Source organism: Lathamus discolor, chromosome 12, assembly GCF_037157495.1.
Source record: "Lathamus discolor isolate bLatDis1 chromosome 12, bLatDis1.hap1, whole genome shotgun sequence".
NCBI lineage: Eukaryota > Metazoa > Chordata > Aves > Psittaciformes > Psittacidae > Lathamus > Lathamus discolor.
In genome coordinates this window covers 7,077,176-7,102,441 of record NC_088895.1, presented here as the reverse complement: position 1 = coordinate 7,102,441, position 25,266 = coordinate 7,077,176, and the positions used below count along the sequence as shown (strand labels likewise).

The 25,266-nt window shown below is 38.2% G+C and overlaps 1 protein-coding gene across 13 annotated transcripts in view; it reads left to right on the top strand.

Moving 5' to 3' along the window:
* The window catches only part of ARVCF (ARVCF delta catenin family member), a 283,342-nt gene that overhangs the window by 82,866 nt on the left and 175,210 nt on the right, over nucleotides 1-25,266 (top strand). For 6 of the 13 annotated variants that reach the window (XM_065692205.1, XM_065692207.1, XM_065692211.1 and 3 more), the window contains one exon: nucleotides 17,595-17,660. Coding sequence is in view for 4 of the 13 variants with exons in the window: in XM_065692200.1 (XP_065548272.1) it covers nucleotides 17,442-17,475; nucleotides 17,595-17,660 (100 nt within the window). In the remaining 9 variants the exon portion in view is untranslated. Of the gene's footprint in view, nucleotides 1-6,418; nucleotides 6,479-17,388; nucleotides 17,476-17,594; nucleotides 17,661-25,266 lie in introns of those variants that run through there. The other 7 variants (XM_065692208.1, XM_065692213.1, XM_065692200.1 and 4 more) reach the window with 5 other exon arrangements.

Here is a 25,266-nt window from a genome sequence, read left to right as displayed (position 1 = left end):
AATTTCTGAATTACCCCAATTTTAGAGAGACAGAATAAACAGTTAGCAAGCAGAGTTTTAAATGACAGGCAAAATGGAACAGAATTTTATAGTTTTCAAGCATTTACCCGCTTGGACCACTTGGACACTGCCTAAGATAGAATCATAGAATAGTTAGGGATGGAAAGGGCCTTAAGATCATCTAGTTCCAACCCCCCCTGCCATGGGCAGGGGCACCTCACACTAAACCATGCCACCCAAGGCTCTGTCCAACCTGGCCTTGAACACTGCCAGGGATGGAGCATTCATAACCTCCCTGGGCAAAGATGGACATAATATTACATATATCAAAAAACCAGGTGATTTAGCCCCCCAAAATAATGATATAATTTTCTTTTTTAATCTCCCTTCAGTCATTTATAAATGACTGAAAGGTTTTAAAATAGGTACAAAGATTTGAAATTGTTATTGAGTGCCCAAGCAAGTGCTGGGTGAATTTTATAGGGGGGGTGTGTGTGTGTGTGTGTGCGCGTTGCTGTTTGGTTTGGGTTTGGTTTTTTTTATGCAGCACCTCTGATAGCTGCTCATGGGCCAGAACTGCATTTAGGTCTTAAAGACAGGAGTTTATGACTGACAGTACTTAATATTTTGAATTTACTATGAAGGCTGGGAGTTGAGAGCCGAACTTAATCTCTCTGTCAGCTTAATTAAACTTGGTTTAATTAAGCAAAAGGAGTCATTTCAGTACAGAAACATATTACAGAGGAGTGCCTTAGATTAGTTCCACCTATGGTGAAGCATGTAGTAGTCAGGGATATGTGTAGAACTTTGTTCCTATTGCCTCGTGAAAGTCCCAGGTGATGCCTGAGATTGCAGTGCACTGATTTTTTTTCTTGTCCTGGAGAACATCCAGAACAAATTATCAGAAGCTGGTTGCAGGCAAAACAGACTGCCTTGGAAGACCCATCTGAAGTGCAAAATACTGTAAAGATGAGGGCTGTCTTAGCTTGTAAAAAATAAAAATAAGAAGTAGTTTTTGATTACATCACATTAAAATGTAGGACCATATGGCTCAGCTCTGTTTAGCTTACTAAAAATACCGTATACTCCAAAATGTGCCTCAAGTCTGTCTTTGAAAACTCTGTGCTTCTCAGGTTGTCATGGGAGCTTATGACACAATACTGAGAAGAAGATTAAGAAGAAAAAAAGAGTTTTGTTTTTTTTTGTGTTGGAGCTGAGGAGGGATAAATCCAAAACTTTGCCAGTTTTTCTCCATGAGAAAAGTAGTATAATGCAGTAGAGGGAATATGCAGAAACCTAATACCTTCCATGCTCAAGTGTTCAGAAGCACCCCCCAAATTTGTACAGTCCGTTATGGATTGCGTAATTCCCTCCCTTTCCTTGCGAAAGAGGTCTTTTGACTGAAAATATGGAAACATGGAAATGTTCAGGGATCTAACAGCAAACTCCTGTATTGCACCATGCTGCAAGGAGTTCAGAAAACTCTCCCTGAGCAATTCTGTAGTATTTGGGCTATACTATTGATGCTTCTGCTGTAGCAGAACGTATAGGTTCATTATCCAGGATGGTAGCCTACATTCCTTCTGTATGTAACATTATCCTGAGAAAGTACTACTGTTTGTGCTTTTCCTTGGCATCAGCTATTGGTCACTGTTAGAGAGTAGGATTCCAGAGTACCAGAATAGCTGAAATATTTAAGGCCAGTCTTATACTTCAGGGGACTTGCACTGATGTTGAGTTTGTTCCAGCTTCTACATATTTTTAGATACTGTAGCATGAAATTTCACACCCCCCAAACTGTGGCTTCAGGGCAGGAGCACTCATGCAGCCAGCGTTCCCAGCTCCAACAGGACTAATGGCATGAGTACAGGGTGCAGTTCTGCATCCGTTCTTTCCTCATTATTTAATGTAACACATGAACTGTCATAACTTTGTTCTTCAGAGTAACTTTTTGATAGTTATGCATTTATTTATAGATTTCAAGTACAAAAGGGAATAGCTCTGTGTGTAACAAGAGTCTTCGCTAGTACTCATTGTCCTGGGCAGTATTAATAAAGAGTGGAGAAATTTAAGGCCAAGGGCTGCTGATGGTGAGTGATTCTGAGTAAATTGGTATAATAAACTGAAAGGAAACAGGGCACTTAGAATATCATTTTTAGCTTTGTTCATGTGTTTCTGATAAAGAGGATTTTTTTTAATGATCTGGTTTCTTTCTCAATTGGACTCAGAAGAGCAGTTTTACATAGAGGTGGAATAATGTGAGTTATGTAATTTTACTATAGATGTAAAAACAGAGCTATGGCAGGGAATGAAATTTCAGGGTTATGACTGGGTAACTTATATGACTAGATATGATTCAAGATGAACGCTGGAGCCAGTTTACCTCATTTGATTTAACTGTATCCTCTCTAATGAAATGGAAATATAAAATCATCAGATACTCACTTGGGGATATTTTTCTCTAAATCAAGAAAAAGTATTCCTCTACCCCCTAAAATTAGTTGAATGATTTCCATATAACTGATTTTTTACAAGTCGCACAGTTTCAGATACAGCTTGACAGTTCTGCTTGCTTTTATTTTGCTCCAACATTCCACTTCTGTAACTGAAAGTGACTGTATCTGTGCCTTGAGTAACAACTGCCTGGGTTATGTACATGGGTTGATGTTTATCACTGCTGTTGTTTCATCAAACCCTTATGTGTACACTGGATGCACACACACAAAAAGGATCATTTTGAGAGAAATGAATGCAAGATAGTTTTATAACACAAAGTACTGGTGGTGTATCAGCAGAGGGAAAATACTGTGGCTGGCCAACTTCTGTAGAGCAGCACACCAGGCTGTTCTTCATCCACTGGCTCTGACTGCTGCAGTGTGCTCAGGGTAAGAATGAAATTGCTCTGTCACTCTTTCAAGTCAAACCTCAGACCAAAAAACCCTGAAGAAATGCTGCCCCCCATCCCCAAACAAACCCTGAACTAGCCAACCCTACAACCCAACCCATGGCTGTTTGTGTACTGGATAATGTATTTGATCTAGTTATAGGCTGCTGAGTTACATTGTTCCCATTAACAAAATCTTCATGCTTTCCTTCTATTCCTGGTTTTCCAGAGGTAGCCTGAATAGTTTCTGCCTGGATAGTTTAATTCTTTTATAGGTAATTAAGGTTGTCTGATTTTACAGTGCATGAGCTGGTGTGGTCTTTTTCCTTTCTCTGATGTGAAAAATCAGTAGGGTTAGTGTATAAATTAAAAAGAATATTCTATATGTTGAAGTGAAATTGCTGTATTTAAAGATACAAAGAAACTGCACGAAAAACCCTGTTCCTTTTCTAAAATTGCGTAAAATTTCTGCTGTTCCATTATGTTTTGAAGCATACTTGAACATACGGGCTTAAACACATTAATATCTGCTCTAGTTACATGAAAAATGAAGAAGTTAAACCCTACAGATTTAGTTTCACTGTTCAGCCAGTGCCTGCAGCAAGCTTAGGTAGTGCTTCAGTCTCTTGGCACTTGATGCATTGAAACTACAGTTCATGAGGACTATAATTGCTAAATTTTCACAGAGGCTCTGAAAATTACTTCAAAGACGTTTGAACATACCAGGTTCTGTGTGCAGGAAATCATAAATGCATGTGGAAATATGTATGTCCTGTTATCTACAGGTTTGAATTTTAATGGAATGTTTTCAGTTCCCTTTTGAGCTATTCCATCCTTAGGAGTCAGCATGGTGATCAAAGGGTATGGATATGAAAGTAAAAAATGATTTCTAATCCCAGGCTTTGCTGTGTATTTAGATTGGATACATTATGGTGTATCTCCAATAGCAATTGCTGGTGAGAACTTTACTTCCCTTGGAAAAACACATTGAAGTCTTAGGTTGAAAAAGCTCTATAAATGTAAAATATTTGCACTGTGATGTTAATAGTGGTATTTCATTAACTTCTTACTGATTAATGAAATTATAAAAGGTTTCCTCTGCTTGTTGTATGTTAAACAGTAGACAGTATTTTGGGTTTTCTTGGGGATTTCAGACTGTAGAGTTGACTTTGCTGACAGCAGCCTTTGCAGGTTGGGAAGAGGGCTGTGACAAAGAATTCAGTGAGTTAATTATCTTTCTGAATTGCCAGTTTGGAATGTAACAAGATGTCAGATCATTTTACTTGGTCTTTTTGCTTCTGGCATAACTGACCGATAGATTTCAGAAAGGGATTTAAAGGGGGTAATGTATTTCATGCTTTTAGTTCAATAAAGCTGGAATCCAGAGATGCTGTTCGCCAGTCATCAGTCTTCTCTACAGTTTTCTTCCTTCTTTTCCATAACATTTTGGGAAGGGGCTGAATGCTACCCTTTAGACATGTATTGCTTCGTGTCTCCGTTGTATCCAGATTACATATGCATATAAATTAATATATTATATATGCTCATTACAACAGGCAGCTCCTGAAACTGAGCTTGCAGTTAGAGTCAGTCTAAATAATTTCTTCTTGCATGATCATGTCATTACAGATATTAAGGACCAAGTGTTCTGACAGTTGTGCTCTGAATTACTTAAAAAAGTGTCAGTAACTGCTGGAGGCTATTGAAAAGCTTGGCTTTGGATAGCCAAATCTTTACAGATCTTTACAAATCTTTAGCCAAATCTTTACATGTCTTTGCAGGGCTAAAACATTTGTTTAGGGTTTGAAGGTTCACATGTTATTGCAGCAGACAGACGCATAGTCTGTGTGTAGTAGGGAACATGGCCTGCCTTTTTGTATGGGCTGCATGGTGAGTATCTATAGGTAAGGAACATGGCTTTTATAATTTCAGTTGCTGTCTAGTACGTGTTCATCAGTTTTTAAACAGCATATGCTCTTTCTGTAATTTATTCACAATATTAATGAAAAGACCAGATAACCCAGGCAAAGCATGGGTAGCCAAACACAGGTGCATAGGCTTGTAAGAAGGGGGAGAATGGCTCAGAGCTCAGGGCAGCAACATCAGAACTCAAAGACCTAGAAAAAAAGAAAGAAGAAAATAGGAAGTTTTAGGAAGACCTATAAGGAAGCTTATATGCTTCCTGAAAGTACTCTGTTACTTGGTTTTCTGTTTTACTTCAGATGAGTTAATTCTAGCTTCTCAGTAATCAATGAGGATTTAGTTACCAAAATAAAGAACCTGGTGAATTTGGGTCTGAGTTTCTCTTCATTTCATCTCCCAGTCTGCAAAAAAAGGCTGGTAGCATTGCACTGCCTTCGAGGCAGTGTGGATCCTCTCATGGGAACAGAATAATTACAGATCAAAAGGCAGATTTTAGAGGAGTGGTAGCCAAGTAAGTGGATTTCTTGATTTGGAAAAGCAATTCTGACCTCAAAGTTGTAACAGCTTTGAAAATCACCTGTCAAAGATATACGGATATCACATTAATTGCTATTATAAGAACTGCAGTACTTGTCAAAGCAATATATTAAGCATTATAAGCCTTGCTTATGCGTTAAATTCTCAGTTGACCCAATTAACCTAATTAGTCATGTTTGAGGGTGGACAAAAACATGGAACTCTTACAGAATTGAAGTATTCCTTATAACATCCTTTGGGCTTAAATACAATCAGAATAATGCATGTTTACTACAAAGAATTGAAGTATCAAATCCATTTCAAGTCTTGGCAGAGCACTGTGTCCAGCAGCTTGGCCATTACTGTGGTTCCATTCAGTTTAATATATGCAAACCAGCCTGTTTCAGTAAATTGCAGCAATAAAACTTTTGTTTCAGCAGCCAAGTTAATCATTTGACTCTTCAGTGGAATGACTCTGTTTCCATGACAATTGGATGAGTTTATGATTGACACACATACAATTAAAATCTGCCCTTCAGAACTGTAAATTGCAGAGACCTAATGAAAGCTCACTCATATTCTTAAACAACTTGTCATGAAAATAATGTTATATTGTGACTTTCCCCAGGAAATGTACTACAACTTGTAGGTCTCAACACCACTGAACGCAGCAGAGTAATAGCAAGATTTATTGTGGCCTTAACTGAAGGTTATGATCCCACCTTAATGTGGGCTTTTATTCTCTTATTGATTTAAACCACTGTGGCTTTAGTGATTTCTTTTAATTAACATCCACAGTGGAATTCTGTAGTTCTTGGACAACCTAATTTCCTATTGCCCTCCTATAGAGCTGTGCATGGCTAACAGAGAAACTGTTAGGGTTTTTTTAATAATAAGTGTATGTATATAACAACTCTAAGAAAACCTATGCTATAGCTTTACCAAGATTTACAAAAATTTATGGACATTTTTGTGAACAGTTAAGTTTTATTTAATAACATTCACTTTATGTTAATAGAACTCTGGTACAATTAATCAATGTAAGTTAATAGCATGGATTCAGTCAAGTATATTTGCTTCTGTGCTTTCTTTTAGTACCTGGGTGGCCTCTGGACACATGGAAAACTCCATCTCCCTTTCTAAGGGACCAAAAAAGTAAGACTTAGATGAAGCCCTGAGGGGCTAACAGCTTGTTTTATTTTATCATGGAGACATGTTAGCATTATATGAGCAGCTTAATATATAGAAGCTTTGCAAATGTTCTTTCAGCCTACTCAGGGTGATTACACATTCTTGACATCAAGTAAAATATTATTTGTTCATTCATTACAATTATTCTAGCAAGTCACAGGCAAGTGTGTTTTTGTGCAGTTTTGCAAGGCTGATACAGTGTCATTATGTCTGATACTATACTTACAGGATCCATTTCATTTCTGGCATATATTTTGAGATCTGAGAAACACCCATGGCCTGTGACACTTGTGACTGTAAATCAAAATACCTTGCCAGTTTCCAAGGTACTTACATGACATATATTTTCTTCTTCTAATAAATAACTAGTCAAGCTGAGGTTTTTTGAGACCAGTACTTTAGACCTCATCAGTCCTTAGCTGCATTTTTGATGGCACAGAAACCAGAGGCATTACTGAATCATTCAGGAGGAATAATATAATGAGAGAGAAGACTAGCATCTGAACATTCATGGTCTGCCACAGCCTTCTAATGATGGAGTCAGGCTGGAAGCTGGCTTGCAAAGTCCCACAGAACTGTGCATTTCGGTTGCCTAGCTGCTTACGTTAAAAAGCAGACATTTAGATGAAAAGAACAGATGTGCGGCCATATTCTGTCTCCTAAGTCTGAAGATTATAAATATTTAAGATGCAAATAGGACTTGGGTGACAGAGTATTTGCTTCTGTATTTCTGACAGTTAGGCTTGTTCATCAGTTTTATCATACTTGCTGCTTGTTAGGAAGACACTGCCCAGGCTGGCAGAGCTAAAATTAGATCTGCCAGCTTTTTTACCCCATTATGTTTTCCCATGTGGTCTTACTCCCCGTTCTGCCTGTGAGATTGAGCTGTAATGAGCAGTGTGCTTCGACAAAAGGGTTCTGTAAGGCACAGTACCTCAACTACATCCGAGACCAAAGAGATCAAGAGTGCAGCACGTTGTACCCACACTTTCAAATGCTATGCCACTGTTAGGTTTTCTGACCTCTTCTGTTCTCATTTTGTTTCTCTCTGTTTTGGGAGCACAAGGAGAAGAGTTACATAAAAACCTGATTAAATAATTTTATCAGCTGTATACTGATAAAGATATAAATATTAAAAGCATTGCAGTTTCACACTTACTAGTCTTACCAGGCATGTGAGTTAATCCTACTATCAACCTGAATAGCAGGAACAATAGCATGGTGCAGATGCATGTGAATTGTTTACCTGTTTAGTTCTCTTCTGTTAATCACCTGTTTTCTTTCCTGACCTAGTGGTAGCTCTGTAGGACAGGCTCAGTGTGTGCTTTCTTCACTGTCAGCCTTATTTTCCTTGTTTTCCTGCTTGTGTGTATTTTTCTTTCCCCTGATTGTTTTTCTTCTGCCTTGCCACAAAGAAAGTTCCTTGCAGTCACTAAATCAGTCATCAAAAACATTAATATCAATTAGTCTATTGCTACTTCGTACCTTCAAATGTTTATCAAGGCAAGTTATCACAGCAGCCACATGGAACACATACACCAAGAGGGATAGATACAGGGATTCAGGCACTACTGCCAGGGATTCTGACAGTTCTCTGGGTTTAGTTCCACCTGCACCTTGGCACATGCTCATTGCCAGTTCACACTTGGCACTGCTGCTTCTGTTTAAGGGGGAAACATGGGGCTCTCGAGCGCTTTTCCTTGCCAGTGTTTCTGTGTTCATCCCACTCACAAAATTTATTTGGTGTCAGCATGTTTCGCTGCTAGGCTTTCTAGCATGTGCTGTACTCTTCAATACTACCACTGTTGTGTTTGGTTGGTTAATTTGGCTTTTCAAAGACATCTTTGGTCTCCTGTTTGTGTCTCTGCTAGTAACAAACTGCAGTGTTTGGGACTCTGAGGTCAAGCTGTCACTGAACTGGATTAACCAGTTTACTGTAATTGCCAAATTTCTAGGGATCTGATCTATAGGTTTGTAAAAATAGGCAAATATTGAAATAAATGTACTTTTTCCCCTTTATTTTAATACTGCCCTGTTGTACTCCCTCAGAATACTAACACTCTTTCTTGTTTAGGTTTTTTTCTACCACATCCCCCTTGATATTTCTTAGAAAAAGCAAGAAGTTGCTTGAAAATAGCAAGAGGTCAGAGTTTTGGGAATATGATTTGAGCTAATCTCCCTTCATTCACCTTAAAAGATAAATGTAAAACCATGTGGGTCTAAGAAATTGCTTCGACTTCTTTGCAGCAGGATTGTAATAAATTTTCTATATCAGAAGAGCTTCAGTGATACATGAAAAAGGGATGAGAGCAACACCATAAAAAGGGAAACAGTATGGCAGAGCAACTAATTTTTTCAGAAGTGTCTGAATAACCAAATTCTGGCTGCTTTCACCTTTTTAATCTTTTTAAAAGAAGAGGCTAAAGCAGTTTTTAGTGTTCAAAGACGAAATTAAACCAAACAAACTGGTACTATTTTACTATGATCTTTATTAAACTTATGAACTGAAAGGACTAGGAAACGAGCTAGTTAATATCTGTATTTACTGTGCTTCAATTAATACAAGATTATAGGTACTTCCACAACCTCTTGTGACTATGGAATCACACACTTCTGGAAGCTGATACTGCATGTTTTAGCTGCTTTTGTTTGTCATGGGAATTGGAAAAACTGCAGTCAAGTATTTGAATAAGCTGGTGTATCTTTTAATAGCCTGAGTAGAACAACTGCCCGGTAGCCTGAATGTATTAAAATGAAGCATACAGCTTGTAGGAGTTCTGGGACCTGGAATGCAAATATTCTTTGTATTTCCTTCTTCAGTAAGCTGTCTGCTTTGTGTGTGAATTCCCAGCTTGCCGGGGAAGGTTACTCAGCTCTGATCTGTAACAACTGCAAATGTTTGATCTCTTCTGTCCTTAGATATTTTTCGTAGCTATCTCTTTTACCCTCATAAAGCAATGAGTTTGGATGCTATTTATACATTTCTCTGCAATTGTTTTTTTGCTTTAGATTGCTGCAGTGCTTCACCTTTAATTTTCACTTTGCTTTATCAAAGCGATTTGTTAGTGATCTTAACCTGTGCTAATATAACACTGCTTTGTGTGCATAACTGAGTAGAGATGCTACTTTTTCTTTTAATGTGAACTTCCCCTTCAGGTCATTCATTGTTAATAAATAGTACTTATTATTTCTCAGAAAAGGCAAATAGAAACATTGTTACGCAATTAAATAGAATATATCAAACAGACATGCTACACTCTTTCACAATCATCTAGGTACAGATTTCACATCCTTGCAATTTCTAGTAGCCCAAACCTCATTAGTGAAATCAGTACTTCTCTGGAACATAAAATTTAAAGAATGCCAGCACATCTGAAATGATCTGACTGCTTGTACCTTTATTTTCCTAACCATTTGTACGTAGTTTCTTGTTTCGGGATTGCTCGTTAGGTTTAGCTGCATATGCATGCATCCACTTGGTCAGTTTCCTGGGAGATGTGTGCATCTCCTACCATCCACAAGAGCGCTGTGTGTTCTGCAGGTTTCCCATGGGACTTCTGGTTGATTCAAGCTAGTTTTGTGTTCTTGTTTAAAAAATCCTGCTTCGTGTAAATACCTGTAAGAGTTGGAAATGGGACAGAGGCCTCACTCGATTATGTTTCTTCCTGAGGATGAGAGGAAGGTATCACTTCTGTGTTAGTTTTGCAGTTCAGGAGATTGGTGTCTCACTGATGGCTCTGACCTTCAGCAGACTGTCATTCTCTCTGCAATTTCTCCAATCTTAACCTGTATTTTACTTCCTTTCTTTTAACTTTGTTAGCATATTAATGGTAACCTGTCTATTTATATAGCAGAAGGTCTTACGCCAGTTACAGGGTTTAGGTACTGTTGTAATGGTGACTGCTTAAAGTACTCTAGTTGTCAGCACAGAGTAGTAGTAAGACTGCTCAGTACAAATGCAGATTTATGGAGAAAATATAGTTCTTAGGTTACCCTATAATTTTATTCACCAAATACTAGTTGTTAAGCATTCTTTCAGGCTGGTTTTCTTCTTCCGTTTGGGCACAGAGAGTGTCCTCAGAAAGAACTGGACATTTTTCAAGTACATATTTTCGGTAAGAAATTTCCCAGCTTGACAAAATATCTGGTAACTGCCTTTTGTTCAGAGTTGAGACCTTGCCAGCTTAATTGCCAAGGCAATAGATGTTAGCCACTGGCAGTCAGTGCAGCAGAATTAACATGCTGGAATGATGTCAGATCAACACAGAAACATCTGACAACATTGACTGCAGAGTACTTCTGGTTATTGTAATCGTAATGAAACTGCTACAGCGTTGTGCTGGTTTATAGCAGCTAATCTATGTTATATGAGTACAGCAAGATATTAACTGTAAACAGCAGTTTTCCTTTTTGTATTAAAATTGTCAACAAAGATTTCCTTTTTAAAGTTTACCTCTAAAGATTCCAGCTGGAGTTGGGAAGTCCTTGCTGAAGGAGTTAGTTAACAACACTCTCAGCTTTATAGTTTGATTGTACAATAAATGAATTTAATACCCAGTGAGGTAGCCATGCCATTCATGTATTAAACTTTCTCCTCTTCATCAAAACATTTTCAAATAGGAGCCAAATGGGAAAGGTTAATTTCTCAGTTCGTTTCATCTAGAATTTTAATTAAATATGACAGTGAATTGAGTAGGTCTTCTCAAGCAATTCAAACACAAACCCTTGGCTAAATTCACAGCTGAAGTCTGCTGTATCTTGTCTCTTGCAGTCAGTGTTGAACTTGGCTGTTCACCCACACATTCAACCATTTGCTGCTTTCCTCTTCTCTCCCTTACTCTTGAGATTCCTTTTTTCTTATTTGCTTTCCTTTGGTGTCTTCTGTCTTTCCCCCCTGCACAGGGGGGGATAATCCTGAATTAGGATTATTAATCCAGGGGCAATAATCCTGAATTAGGAAACCTAGCTGGGAAGCCATTTCTCACCTTCCAGACTGTTCATTGGGACTACCTGATTGTATAGGAAGCTGTGTAATGCTGAAGTCAAGGCTTCAATAAGCAAGGACCATTTCACTATTCGTGGTTTTTGTGGCTGGGGATGGATGCGCTGAACCACTTTAATGATATTTATATCACTTGGAAACACTGAAATTAAATTTTGTCATGTAAATTCACTCTATGATATAGTTATTTATTTACAGGAACGCAGCTAGTAGTACTAGTAACTAGAAACTGCTGGTTTGTTTAGGAAACAGCTCTTCTGTTTCCTAACAGAAGTTCCTGTGGACTGCCAGTCCTTGCACAGTAAAAATGTTGGTCTGGGAGCTGTTACTGAGTGATATTTGTGTCTGATTGGTGATTCAGGTGGGTGATTCAGCCTAGATTAAATAAATAACCTTGAATTTTATAACAGTCATGAACCTAAAGCTTTGTCTTCAGCGTAACTCTGTAACCAGCACTTGCTGTACTTGTCCATTATCACTTTGGTTGGTTTTATACTCTGGAAGGCCCTATTTGCACTGCAAGCATATTGTGGGCCAGTATCTCTCACTTTTGCCTAGGAGGAGTTGAGGTGTATGAACCTAGCTGTAATTCAGCTAAAACCACTGAATCCTGCAGTAGCCCTTCAGAAGATTATAAATACATGATTTTGGGGTAATCATATACTCAGGCACATACAACTTCTAGGAACAAGAAGCAAAAGCATATTAAGAGGCTCTTGGTGGTCGGTCAGTAACTTCAGTGCTGTTGTCTTGGGGTTTTTAAGCACCAGTTCCAGGCCTAACTGCAATTTCTATCCAGGCTGAAGAGTCATGGAAGTGATTACAGAACTGGGTCTGAGTTGCTTTATAAGAAGAATTTCTTGCATATAACCGGCTGCAACCAGTTTCCCACAGTTACTGTGAACTTCACTGGCATTAATATTGCATTATCACTAACTTGGGGATTTAATTGTTTTTCTTCTTTTAGTCCAAGATTAATTTTCATTATAAATTTTTGGGAGATCACCTTTGTCTCCCATTTAAAATGAATAAATTATCCTGTTTCTGTAATGCATAGAAGGTGACTTTTGCTACCCCGTGAAAAGCTCCTGTATTCCACTGGGTTATCCTTAAGATACTGGAAAACAAAATTAGGTAATTCATCAGCTAAATTAAATGAAACTCCATAATGGCATGTAATACAACCAAATTCTTTTCCAAATTTGCATAAAAGGTGATGAAGTGCTGTGTTTTAATTTAATTGTGTGTGATGAATTCTTATTCTTATGGATATTAGGCTGTGAAGTTTAGAATTAAATTTTTTATAAAGGTGATCAGCCACAGCGTTTTTTGCTACCTAATTCTTGAAACAATGTTGTCGTTACAGCCTCAATTATTACATATATGTGCTATGTATATGTGCACTGGTGTGGTATTAGATTCTGCGCGTACCTGTTTGTTTTTCCATTCCTAGATGTCTCTGTAATGAGAAATACTAGGAAAGTAGTAGCAGCAGCTGTCAGTGGGCTCTTGATAGGAAGATTATTGTGCATTAACTTTAAAGAGTTAGGGATGTATAATTCATGGCTACTTGGTGGATTTTGCAAATCTCCCAGTTGTGTACAGTTGCTAATCTGGCTGACATGATGGAAAACAAATCTGGGAAATACTGTCATTTAGGTTTGCAGCAATCAAGCAACTGCAGTTTTAATGCAATTTCTGTTTGATGTTTGGGAGAAAATCCTACTCCTACATTAAAAACACTAAACTGTCTGGGCTTCTTATAAATATTAATTTACTGACATGTCTGTGACATTTCCTTCAGTAGAAGGGATTAGCTTTAATTTTACTTGCCTGTATCATAGCACATTGTGATGAATCACTATACACTGGCTTTTGTAGTTCTGAGTTTCATAAATTTTCTTTTAATATGCCATGCCTTTGTCAGCACACTAACATAGTTAGGGAGTAGGTGCATCTCGTTTGCCAAAGTTAGTTCAGCCCTTGTTGCCTTAATAAATGATTTACACCACTGTTAGTGTGTAATGACTTGAGCAACATTGTTGTACATTTTCAGTCCTGACATTTTAAAAAGCCACGATTCTTATCTATGACATGTCTGTGTACTGATGCATGGGCTCTTTACTGCTTTTGTAATATTTATATGAAATTCATTGGCAGTAACTGCTGTTACCCAGAGCATCTATTTTGAAAGGTCTGTATACCTACCCATGTTGACAGAGCTGTTCAGAGGGTTTGTAACTTCCTGGGCATTTTGCCACTGCTTCTGTCCAAACTTTGTCCTTGTTTGTATCGGCTGGTTTCGTTAATTGTTGCTTACTTGATGTTAACATGCTGATTTACATTATAATTAGGAATGAGTAGGAGTTTGTAAAGGAACTCCAAGCTCATAAGTAACACCAAAATAATGCTGGTTTTAAATAAATTTCTCAAGATAATTGAGTGTAAATATTAGAATATCAAACAGCTTGTAGTCCGCCTCTTTAGGTGGAAAGCTTTAAATGAATGTACAGTGTTGCTGCTAAGTGCATTGTGTGGTAGCTGTGTTTGTATCACATCTTCAAGTGGAGAGACCTCACTTCCCATGACTGTTTCATATGTGTTGATGCAAGTTGTGACAGAGTATGTGCCCACATACTGAGTTGTATGATGTACATACCTCATGTTTGCCATCTGATATCTTATATAAAAGCAGAACTACGTTGTCAGTCAGAATATCTTACATTTTTCTGTGAAATGAAGTAGCAGTTCAGCAAAAAAGGGTAAAAGGTGAAGGAAGGAGGAGCTTAGGGAAGAATTCCTTCTCTCACCTCCTTGTCTCTTGGTTAACAAAAGTAAATCACAGCAGATGCAAAATACAGCTCAAAGGGTACTATTCAGTTCAGCCTGTACTTCTGGTGATTTATCTGTGACACAGCTCCTGCCAAGGAAAACATACAATTGGAGGGTATGAGCTTCTTGCAATCAATACAGACAAAGCATGGACAGACAAATTTAACTCGGGACCAAGTGAGCTCTTTCCATTCGTCTCTTTTCCTTTGGTCTCTTTTCCTTTGGTGTAACTCAAGTTGTGCTGTCTGTGATACATTGCTATAAACAAGAAAACCATTTGTTCCTTAAGGCTGATTTTGGGCTCTAAGTGTGTGGTGAGGGCTTTAGCTATGAATTTGCAGGTAGTTTTTCTGTTACCAAATAAGTTACATGACCCAAGTTCTTTATTAGTTATTTTAGTGTCAGAAATGCCTGAAAGAAGTTCACCTGAGTGACAGAAGGAGGCAAAGATACAAGCTTTCTTATTCATGCCCTTGGCAAGATTTTGCAATCTGTGCTTATAGTAGTATAGGAGCTGAATTGACAAGTAGTCTGCTTGTCTATCCACACCATTTTATTGTGTCTCTCAGTTTGGACTTTACTGCTTGCCTCACACTTGACAGTTTCTTGCACCTGTTTCTATGCATGTCACTACCAGGCAGGCTCGTGCAGTGTGAAGCAAGGGCCAGGTAAGCCCACCAAACAAGGGGGGTCTGCCAGTGCTTCACCTATCCACAGGCTGCTGCTCACGCAACCAACCCTGCACTAATCATTCTGGGTGCATGTTCAGAAGCTTTTTGAGTAACGAACCAAGAAAGTGTGATGAGTGCATTACCACCACATCCCAGGCTTAGCAGCTGATGCAAAATAAGACATTAGGAAACAAAAGGTAAGACTGATTGCTGCAGTGCTTTACATCATGCTGTAATAATACTGATCTGGACACGTGCGATGGTGCAGTGTCAAAATGTTTTTGATTCATCAAAAACTTTCCTGTGGTCCTGTAAACTACTCAAATTCTCACTGCATTAGAAAGTTTTAATAACTAATTATGTTCACTGGAGTAAGAAAAGAATGAAGTGACTAGGATGCAATTGTGGAGCTCACTGAATGGCAGGAAATTGTTTGCTGATGGATGCTTTACTTTCCTGTGCATTTTGCAGTGTCTGTGTCTTGGTGTTATGTTAAGTTCCTTATTCTGAAAATATTTATCTTAATTATTATAGCTAGAGACTAATTGTCAAGTTCCATTTTTTTGGTCGTTTGTTAGTGAGCGAACATAAAAGCACTTGGAAGCTCTATTAGTGTGAGTGGGGTAATTAATTACAAGTGAGAAAGAACAAGCAATTTGAAAAGGCATTACAGGTTTTTTCCCACCTTTCTCATTTGAGAGCTGTAAGATGCTTGATTAAAATCAGCAGTAAAAATACATCACTGGAATGAAGCAGCGTTTTTGTGATGAAGTACAGGTGTTTTATTAAATGTCCTGTGGTCCAAGCTGGTGTGTTTTCCCCCCCTCTCCCCTGTACTACAGGTCATGCTACCAAATGGACAGCAACCATGGCTGAAAAAGGACTTTGCAAGATAGTACAAACCTTAGCAAGCTTCAGGCTTCACAGGATTTGAGGCTCAAGCTCTCAGCTGTATAAACCAACACTTGGTTTCTTAATGTCAGTTAGACCGCACCCATGGGAATGGGATGAGAATGGCATGGTCTGTCAGCATTACCTGATCCAGTTGTTTGTCATAACCCACACAGCACATTAGGGACTGTTGCTCACACAACTATGCAGAACAGTATCCATCTTGCTAGAAGAGATAAAGCCTGTATGGTTTTGAATGTCATAACTCCTGCCGACCCATCTCCGTGTTTTACCCACCATGTGGATGTGTTTGTTATTGGCAATGCATACTGATTAAAAAAAGGCTAAGTAGCCCACAGCCATAGATGAAGGTTATAGTGGATCTGGGTATTACCCAGGATGTTCCAAGTCAAGACAAATGCCTTGGGCTGCTTGTCGTCTTGATTCTGAATCAACTAAACCAAAACATACTGTTGGAAAAATAGGACTCTAAAATCAAGGGAAGTATTTTTCTAGTAGTTTTTGTCTGTTCCAGGTGACACTAAAAATAAATCATGAATTATTTCTGGCTTAAAAATGGGGAATATTTTAATAAAATACATAAAATTAGCCTACTTAGAGGAGGAAGTCATATTCTTGAGACTAAAGCTAAAAGAAGTTAGGCTTCAAAGAAGCCCTCACCTTACCTCAGAAATGTATAGTCTTGTTTTAGCACCAGTTTGGTTACAATGCATCTGCAGGGTTGAAGGGTTTTTCCTTACAGACCACTGATATATTTATTTGGCCTTACTGTACTTTCCAGTCAAAGGAGGAGCAGACAGAAAGAGTCTAATGATGAACCTGTGTTGCAGGCTGGATGGGGAAAGGTAGCAGCATGTCTGGTTTATGGGTAAACTTTAGCCTGAGTGGAACTAAGCAAGGATGATCTGCAGGAATCATCTACTTGAAATGTTCCTGGTCTCAGAAAGAGGAGGAGACTGGGAATCTGAGACAATAGTTCCTGCTTGTTATCTGTATGAGAAATTTCTAGGATAAGAAATGCTGTAATGGGAATACTATCTGAAGCTCAAACAAAAGAATGAGATGTTGAAAAATGCAGAGTTCTTTCTGGTGACTTTCAAAGGTGAATGTTCCTGCCCTAATTTGTCGTATTTCTTGCTCCTAGAAGAAAAAATGTCAAATGGGATGAGGAGTATTTGTATAGCCACAGTTGACATTTTTAGAGTTGCTAGATGGTATTTAGACCTGGATGACTAAAAATGCTATGGCGTAAGGAAACATTTTTGGCTTTTAAATGTATGAATCAGTGGGGAATTAAATATGTATCAGATTAAATTCTAAATTTGGAAATGTTTGATGTATGCACATACAGATGGCACGGGGACAGGAGTCAAGAGGACTGGAATTGCTGGTTAGCCAAACGAGTTCTTCCTATGGAGTTCACTTTACTCCACAGTTCTGTGGGATTTTCCTGAGGTCTCATGTGATGGTGGAATAGCTGTTGGAAGTAACCCTTTTTTTGTACACCAGCATGACTCCAGAAGGGAAGGGGGGACCGAGGAGAGGTACAATGAATAGATTTCCACTGTATTATGTTGTCAATTATTTAAAAATAATCTCTTCCTTCTTTCCCTAGATGGAATATAAATGTCTTTTTTGTTGTGTTTCATTGTTTCTCTGACAGAGTTATCATCGAACCAAGGGAGAATTTGTATCCTAAAGCTACTACAGGAAAGGAACACTATAAAAGGTATTGTTTTTCTGCACTTGCTCACCAAGTATTTTGCTGCTTTGTTATTATGTGTGTTCTTAAATCATTGTCGTTTTATTAAATTATCTTTACACCTCCCAGATTTGTTAGCTTGTATGCTATTGAAGGCCTACTAACATTTGCTTTACAATAGTGGTTGAATGGTTGAGAGGCAGAAAGTAGGGAAATACACCCATGAGAGCTGAGGCACTGAGGGTAAAATTCAAGTGCCAGCTGAGGAATACCGGGATGACAGCTTTCTCTTTTGTGACTTCACACCATCTCTGATTGACATCTCCCTTCCTTGTTTCCCATAGAAGTCTTCATTTCATTTCATTCTACCCCTGACAGAGCAGGGAATGTCTCTTACTGTGCAGCTCCCTCCTATGGCCACATTTACAGCAGGTGGACTCTTCCTGTCCTAAATGGATCATTCCCTTCCTGTTCTCATCCTGTGCTTTCCTAGGGTGTATCTGTACCTGAACAAGCTTTAATTAAAGGCTATGATTATGTCTTGCATTCCACCTCCTTCTGCAGTAAGGGTCATGCTCTTAAGATGTGTTTTCCTCTCTCTATTCTCTCCCTGCCAGCTATGTCTTGGCTTTTCTCTGCTTGCTTAAAGGATGACCACAAGCATTTTCAGCTGCTGTGAATTCAGCTCAATGCTTTTGTCTGCCTTTTAAATCTGGAGGCTTGGTGGTGAATAATGGGATTAAATATTAAAGTACTCTGTTTGTTTTCCTGAAATACGACTCCCTTCTGTGTACTGCTTTATTTTTCTCATTGTAGGTGGATTATAGTTTTAGCCAAGCATTCTTTGAAAATAATCCTCTGAATAACAAGTATCATGTTACTGATTTTTTTATGAAGTTCTTAACATTTTAATTTTATTAGTTTTTAGATTAAACATTGTCCCTTTTATATATGTCAAAACCAAAGGTGTGTATAGCCCACTTCAAGTTCCAAAGCTGTTTGTAGGAAGGATTCTTAACAGTTTACATTGCATTCACTGTCTAAACTGTTTACTACTTATCTCTGCTACTCACATGGTCTTAATGGAATGGCTTAAAAGTATTTATTATAGCTGAAATACATTCTTGTTTATACAGTGCAGGATTTTAATTTTGATAGAACAGAGGGACATTTGTTTTAAGTATTTGCAGTGGTTAGACAGTTAAAGCAAAATCATGACTTTTCCCCACTCAGCACAGTTATCAGCAGAATGGTTATTAAAAACGGGATGTTTGAATAGAAAGTTGGTTCTTGGAGCAGATTTTCAGTGATCTGGAAGAAGTATTTTTGCTTCCAATCAACTGTAATTAGGCACTAGTGATAGTGTGTTCCTGGAAAGAAGAAATATTGATGGGTGATCTAAGCTGGAAAAAGCATTAAGATTTAGTCAAAGATAGAGAAGCAGAATAGCCTTGGAAGGAATGAGGTTAGTGTCTAACTGCAGCTATTTGGAAGAAAATGATCTGTCCAAAAGACAATTGATAATGACCCCCTAAATCCAATACTTCCTTGAATTCCTACTGATTTTCTGATCAGTGTCAACCTCAGCACAAAAGACATAGCTTAAATGTGGTAATTGTCTAGTTGAAATGGGAACTTATTATGAGGTCAAATCCAGAAGAGGTTTCACAGGCATGAAAAGCAGGATAGGGGAAAGGGGAATCCCTAGAGGTTCACTATGTGTGTTGGCATGTTACCAGTGTCAAGGTTGTGGGGACCTCTGCCAGCCTCCCAGCTGCCTACAGAGCGGAAGGGAAATACGGTACCCCTCTGCTGTGTGAGCAGCTGTAGGGTTGCTGACTCATAGCAAGCTGCTTGACTGTGTCTTCAGAGCCACTGATGGAAGAAACTTGCAGAAAAATCTCCCTAACTGATGTGAAAAACAGTCAAATTATTCTAGCTGAAGTTTTCCTAAAAGGGAAATTCAGCCTGAACAAAAATCTACCAGGGAAAAATTCAGCCCAAATGTTTTAATTTTTATAGAGCTACAAGCCAATGAATAAGAAGCTCTTCTAATAAAGATATGGATCTTAGTTGTGAAAATTGCTACTTGAAGTGATGTAATAAAAATAGTTTTTGATGAGTGCATGAATGTAACACTTTGCAGACTAAGCACAGCACTGCATTTCTTTTGCGTGCAAGTGAAGATCTAAATGAGTAAAGAATGCGTAAGTCTGGACTAATCAATGGGGTTACTATGGCATCTTACCCAATTACATGAAAAAGGCATGTCCTGAACATTATTTTCTGAAGGCTGTGCTGACCGTCAGTTTAACCCCAAAGAAGCCAATATACTTGGCTAATACAGTAGAAGATGCTTCTGAGTGATAAAGATTTCTGCTTTGAAGATTCAGCTATGTCTTGTACCTGGAAACATAGATGTGAAGTTGTCAGTTCTCTTGACATTGTTTCTGACCCTCAAATAGGAAGCAGTGGTCTGGAGCAGGATGTTTTTGAGTGTATAATGAAGAGTGTGTGTAATCTGTTGAGAGACGTTACAAGCCAAAATCTATCATATGAAATGATGAGACTGTCTGAAACTGTCACTAAAATGTATCTGGTTTTCCTGACTTTATATGTTTATGCGTGAGCTGGATGATTATTCAAGACATCAGATGAGCTAAGTACTTTTATTTTGCTCAGATACTATTTATTAGTTCTCAAATGCATGTTTGCCTTGTAACACTAAAAAGCTGTGGTGTTAATCAGCACAAACTTGGATTGCATCCTAAGTGTACAAGGGTAAAATGAACTTGGATTGCATTTTAAATTTATAGATGCTGAAACAGTGAAGGGTCTATCACTGCACATACAATTGCAGAAAGCAGATCTATAGTTCAGGTCTAATGGAGTAGGTTTACTTAGTGCTTCAGGCTTCTAAATTTAGCTTAGTGAAATAAATACTTGATTTAGAATGAGACAGATGTTACTGGAGAGAATTAGAGCTGCTCGTGGGCCTCATTCTATATCTTCCCTCTTTTTTTTTTTTTATATTGCTTTAATCTCCTCTTCATTGATACTGTTCCTGCTTTAAAGCAATGTGAGGTCAAAATCTGGTTGTTTTTAGTGAGAGAGGTTGAAATATGGGAGAGTAATGCAGTAGGATTGGTAAGCAGCTAATAAAATTAATTTGATTTAGTAGCTTCAAGAATTAGATAGGAATATTGACATTGTTGCTTTCCTGTTTCTACTAATTTTCAGTTACCTAGCAGAGCAGTAGAGCAGCCGAACAATCCATGAGATGTGGCTGTGAGAGTTAAACAAGACACACATTTAGCAAAAATGGAGAGGGTTTTTGGTTTGGGTTTTCTCCTGAAAGCAGTAAGAAAACCGCAGGGAAGATGCTGATCTGAACACTTCAGAACTGTGATTTTTGGTTTTTTCTTTCACCCTAGCAATGCCAGTTTGTTTATTGGCCTAAAATGCTGTGGGCGATATCAAGTGTTTCATTCAGATGGGTTAAAAGATCTATTTCCTTTTTGATGCATTTAGTTGCATTAATTTTAAAAGTAGTAATTGGAAATGCCCTCATAAACCCTGAGATTGAAGCCCTAGAATTAAGCCCCATTCGTTATTACCCAGGAATGTAGCTATGCAGTTTTATTAGCCTTTCTTCTACTGTAATCTATGGATCTCATTTAGCTGCATGCAGCCCTGTTCTTCTGAAACATAAAAGGAAGGAAATCTCACAATAGCCTGAAATAAATTATCTCTCTGTGTTAATCTACATGTAAAACACCCAAGCCCACTTCTCTAAAGGAAGATAGTTTACTGATAAGCAAAGCTTGACTGTGTGCTTTGGATACAGGAATTAAATGGATTTTAATTTTGTTTGCAGAGTACTATTTATAGGATCAATTAACTCCTCATGGTTGGGATAAGTCATTTGACACATCTGTTGCTGAGCTTAAACCCTCACTGTTCTGTGGGGTCACAGTTGGATTTTTTCCTCTCATCTCAAACCGTGTAGTAAAATGATGATATCCCAACCAACGGCAGTCAGGTTAAATACAGCTACTACCAACACCACGACTGGAGCATTTGGAATAGACCAAGCAGGCTGTTGGTCCACCTAACTGTAGAGCTGACCTGGTCTTTGTTGCTTGCCATTATGTTAGTCCGTCTGTTAGAAGATGGCACAATAGTATCCTTTGTAAAAGGATTATTATAATCATCTGCAGCATTTTCCAGCCTTGCCTGTAGTATTTCACTTACTCCATTTTGCCAGTGGTCCTGCTATGGAAATTGCTGCATACCCAGTGACTCCCTTGTTCCTGCGTTTTGTGAAGTGAAGACTTAATGCTTGTAAATACATTGCTGTTCTTGGCTGTAGTTCCCTAATGGAGTTTCAGGCTTCATTCCTGTCAGTAGCTTTTGTCTTAAATTGGTAGCCCTTTTGCCAGTACTCGGAACATCCAGAAGCCAAAAAAAGTAAGGATACTTGTATATTGTTTAGTGCAAACTTTTTAAGTATTCTGTGGCAGTAACTGCATAAGGTTATAGCAGTTTGTTCATATGATTGGCTTATTTGTGGCCAAATTGGATTGTATATTAATGAAGCCAAGATTTAAAATGCTAGGGGAGGAACTAGGGAATGAAGTTATGAACTATGCTGCTTCTGATCTTTATCTTTCTCTCTTTCTCATTGAAATGCCCCTGTTCTAAAAATATATATATTGATTTTTTATGGATCTGCTTGCAAGGTGGCCTCCGCAGTAAGGAAGTATTTCTGTTAAAAATGAGATCAGACCCAGTCCATCCATACAGCCCTGTGCAGGCAGCAATGCCTAGAGAGTTAACGTAATGCCTGATATTATTTAGCAGTCATAGAAGCTTCTTGAGGGTTTTCTCCCTAGCTGCTTGGTTGACAGTATTCTAGTAAAATGGTTATAGTGGCATTTTCTAGTCAATAGAAGATTGCACAGATTGTCTGCTTCCACTCACAGCGGCTCTAGTGTCTGTTGGTGTTGGTGAGAATCAGACTGAGGTCAGGGATGTGCTGAGGCTTGGTACATATATCTACTGCTAAAAGCAGCTATGGGAGAAGTTGGAAACCTGAATATACATGAATCAGAAAGGGACCACAAAGTGCAATCCATTTTTAAGTAGTACTCCTTATTGATTTCAGTGGGGGAGACCATTGAAAAATCAATGACATGCAGCAGCTTTAGAATGCAACGACATGTGTTCTAGGGTGTTAAAGTGATGGCCTATGAGGAAATCAAGCTGGTAGCAGTTATGCTAGGAAAGTTCCAAGGCAGAAGAAGATGGGTCAGAGGTTTATGAAGCAGCAAATTTACTATTCATATTCCAAGAGAGATAGCAAAGTATGATCTTACTTGTTCTTCATTCATTTTAACTTCCAATTTGCATTTTATTTCTATAGAAACCCCGAAAATATAAAAGAAAATAGAAACACAAGCCTGTTCAGTATAATGTACAGTATTAAGCAAACAGAATTGCTGAAATTATCAAAATATTCTGAATTTTTCCATGACATTTGTGCACATCATTCAGCTCAGCAGGTTACTTCAGACTTGGCTTCTTCTTATAAGGGGGATGGAAATGCTGTCTTCCAAATGCTGCCTAACTAAAGTAGATAAATAGAAATTAAGTTGTGCAAACAGTGATTCTGTTCGTGTAGGGAATGAAGTGTGAATGATGCTAATATTTTCATGGTTGCAGCTGAGCTGACAGAATTAACACTTATTGAGATAGAGCAATAGCAAGGAATTCTGTAGCATTCGAATTCAGCAGACACATACTGAAGTCAGAATTCAGCCATCTCTACCTTGATCCTTACCTTTGAGTTTTTAAAAAAACCCTATTCCACCTAGACACTCATTTCTAAAGGTATGAGGAATGTTTGTTTACGCAGAGAATTCACAGTGCACAGCTATAGTCTATCACATACCCCATTACACCTTAGTGTGGACACTTAGTAGGTGTTGAGGTAACATGACACCTCTTTGCTATGCTGTTTCATGCTTAATTAACACCAACTCTGATGTTTGAAGGAAGTGTGGCATAATGAGTGCTCCCTGACAGAAGAGTTCAGCTTGGTCAGTGTAGGCAACTTCTTAGGTCCTGGAGAGCAGGAGCTCTGCTTCAGAAAGGTCCTGTTACACTGTTCTGGTCTATGAATGATAAATTTCAAGGAGAAATTAATTTTTTTTTACATTGGGTAAAAGTAATCATAGGCTAAAACATTTACTTTTAAAATTGCTCGTATAAAAATACTTCATTTTGACGTTTAACACATTACTGAATTATTTATGCTATTACATGTATGCGGTTGTTAGAAAGGTGTTCTATATTCCTCTAATTTATTTACCTTTCCATTTGGGAGTACAGTATAGCAATTGAAATGTATCTTTTTAGGGAAATAGAGCAATAGAACTACAGTATAATTAAAGTTGTGCAGGCACAATGTATCAACAAGCCCTGAAAGCACTGCATGGGATTTTGGAAGGAAAACCCCAAAAATTCCCAGTAACTGACAGCTGAAGTGGGAAATCATTACCAAAGGGAAGCTGTAGAAAGATGTCTGGTGTCATTTAAATATGCACTGGTTAATCCACAAGAGGGTTGGTGTTAGATATAAGAAAATGCTGTATTCTTATTTGCTAAGAACTGTATCTTTTGTAAGGAAATACGATTGCAGTGTAATTAACTTAGAAGTTAATTAAAGTATTAATTTTTAAATGGACTGGGAACCATTATGGTAAGATGGGAGATGCTGTGGTGCTACTGACCAGAGCCTGTTCTGTAGTGAAGTAGTCCAGCTGCATTGCGCATACAAAGATGTGTGTGTGCCTGGATTCTTTTCTTGGGGTTGCCAAACCCAGATCGTAGTAGGATATTCTGCCAATTTATTTGCAGCATTTATTTCTACTAAACGATTCCTGCAGGATATCAGATGAAATTTCCTACTGATGTAAAACCTTAAATATTACACATTGACATTTCTTCTGCAATAATAGAACTGGTGAGCTGCACGGTTATTGCTGTGTCCTTAAGATCCAAAGTTCCTTCTCAAGGAGTTTTCCTGTTAGCATTTCCTCTGCCCTTGTTCCTTGCCTAGTTTAAGCCTTGTTTCACAGACTGCTTCTGTCCAAAGGAACAAAAAAACCCTGACCAGGGTTTTTTTTTTGTTTCTTTTGACACCAGCACAGTATGTCTGTCTGTGCCTATGAGAGAACTACATTGAAATAGCTTTCTTTGTGAATTCCTCATTGCTATTCATTGGTGGAGATTGTCACGTAAGGGTCAAATTAGAACTCAGTCAACCAGAGCAGCAACGAGGGGAGCCAGGCTCAAGATAGATTTCACCATAAGGTCTGAGAAGCAGTTTTATTTTAATTTGCTACGTGTAATATATAGATATTTTATTTTATTTTGCAGTGTGTTGCTCTTTTCTCTGTAGAAACTGAATTATGCTTAATTTATTCTCTGTGGTCATTTACTTGACAATTAGTCTTTCATTCTGCCTCCTGACTTTCATCTTTGGGCATATCTTTTCATGGTTTTGCTATATGTAGCAAGTTTTAAGCATAGAATTTACTTCTGTTAGTGTAAGAAAGAACAAGTTTTC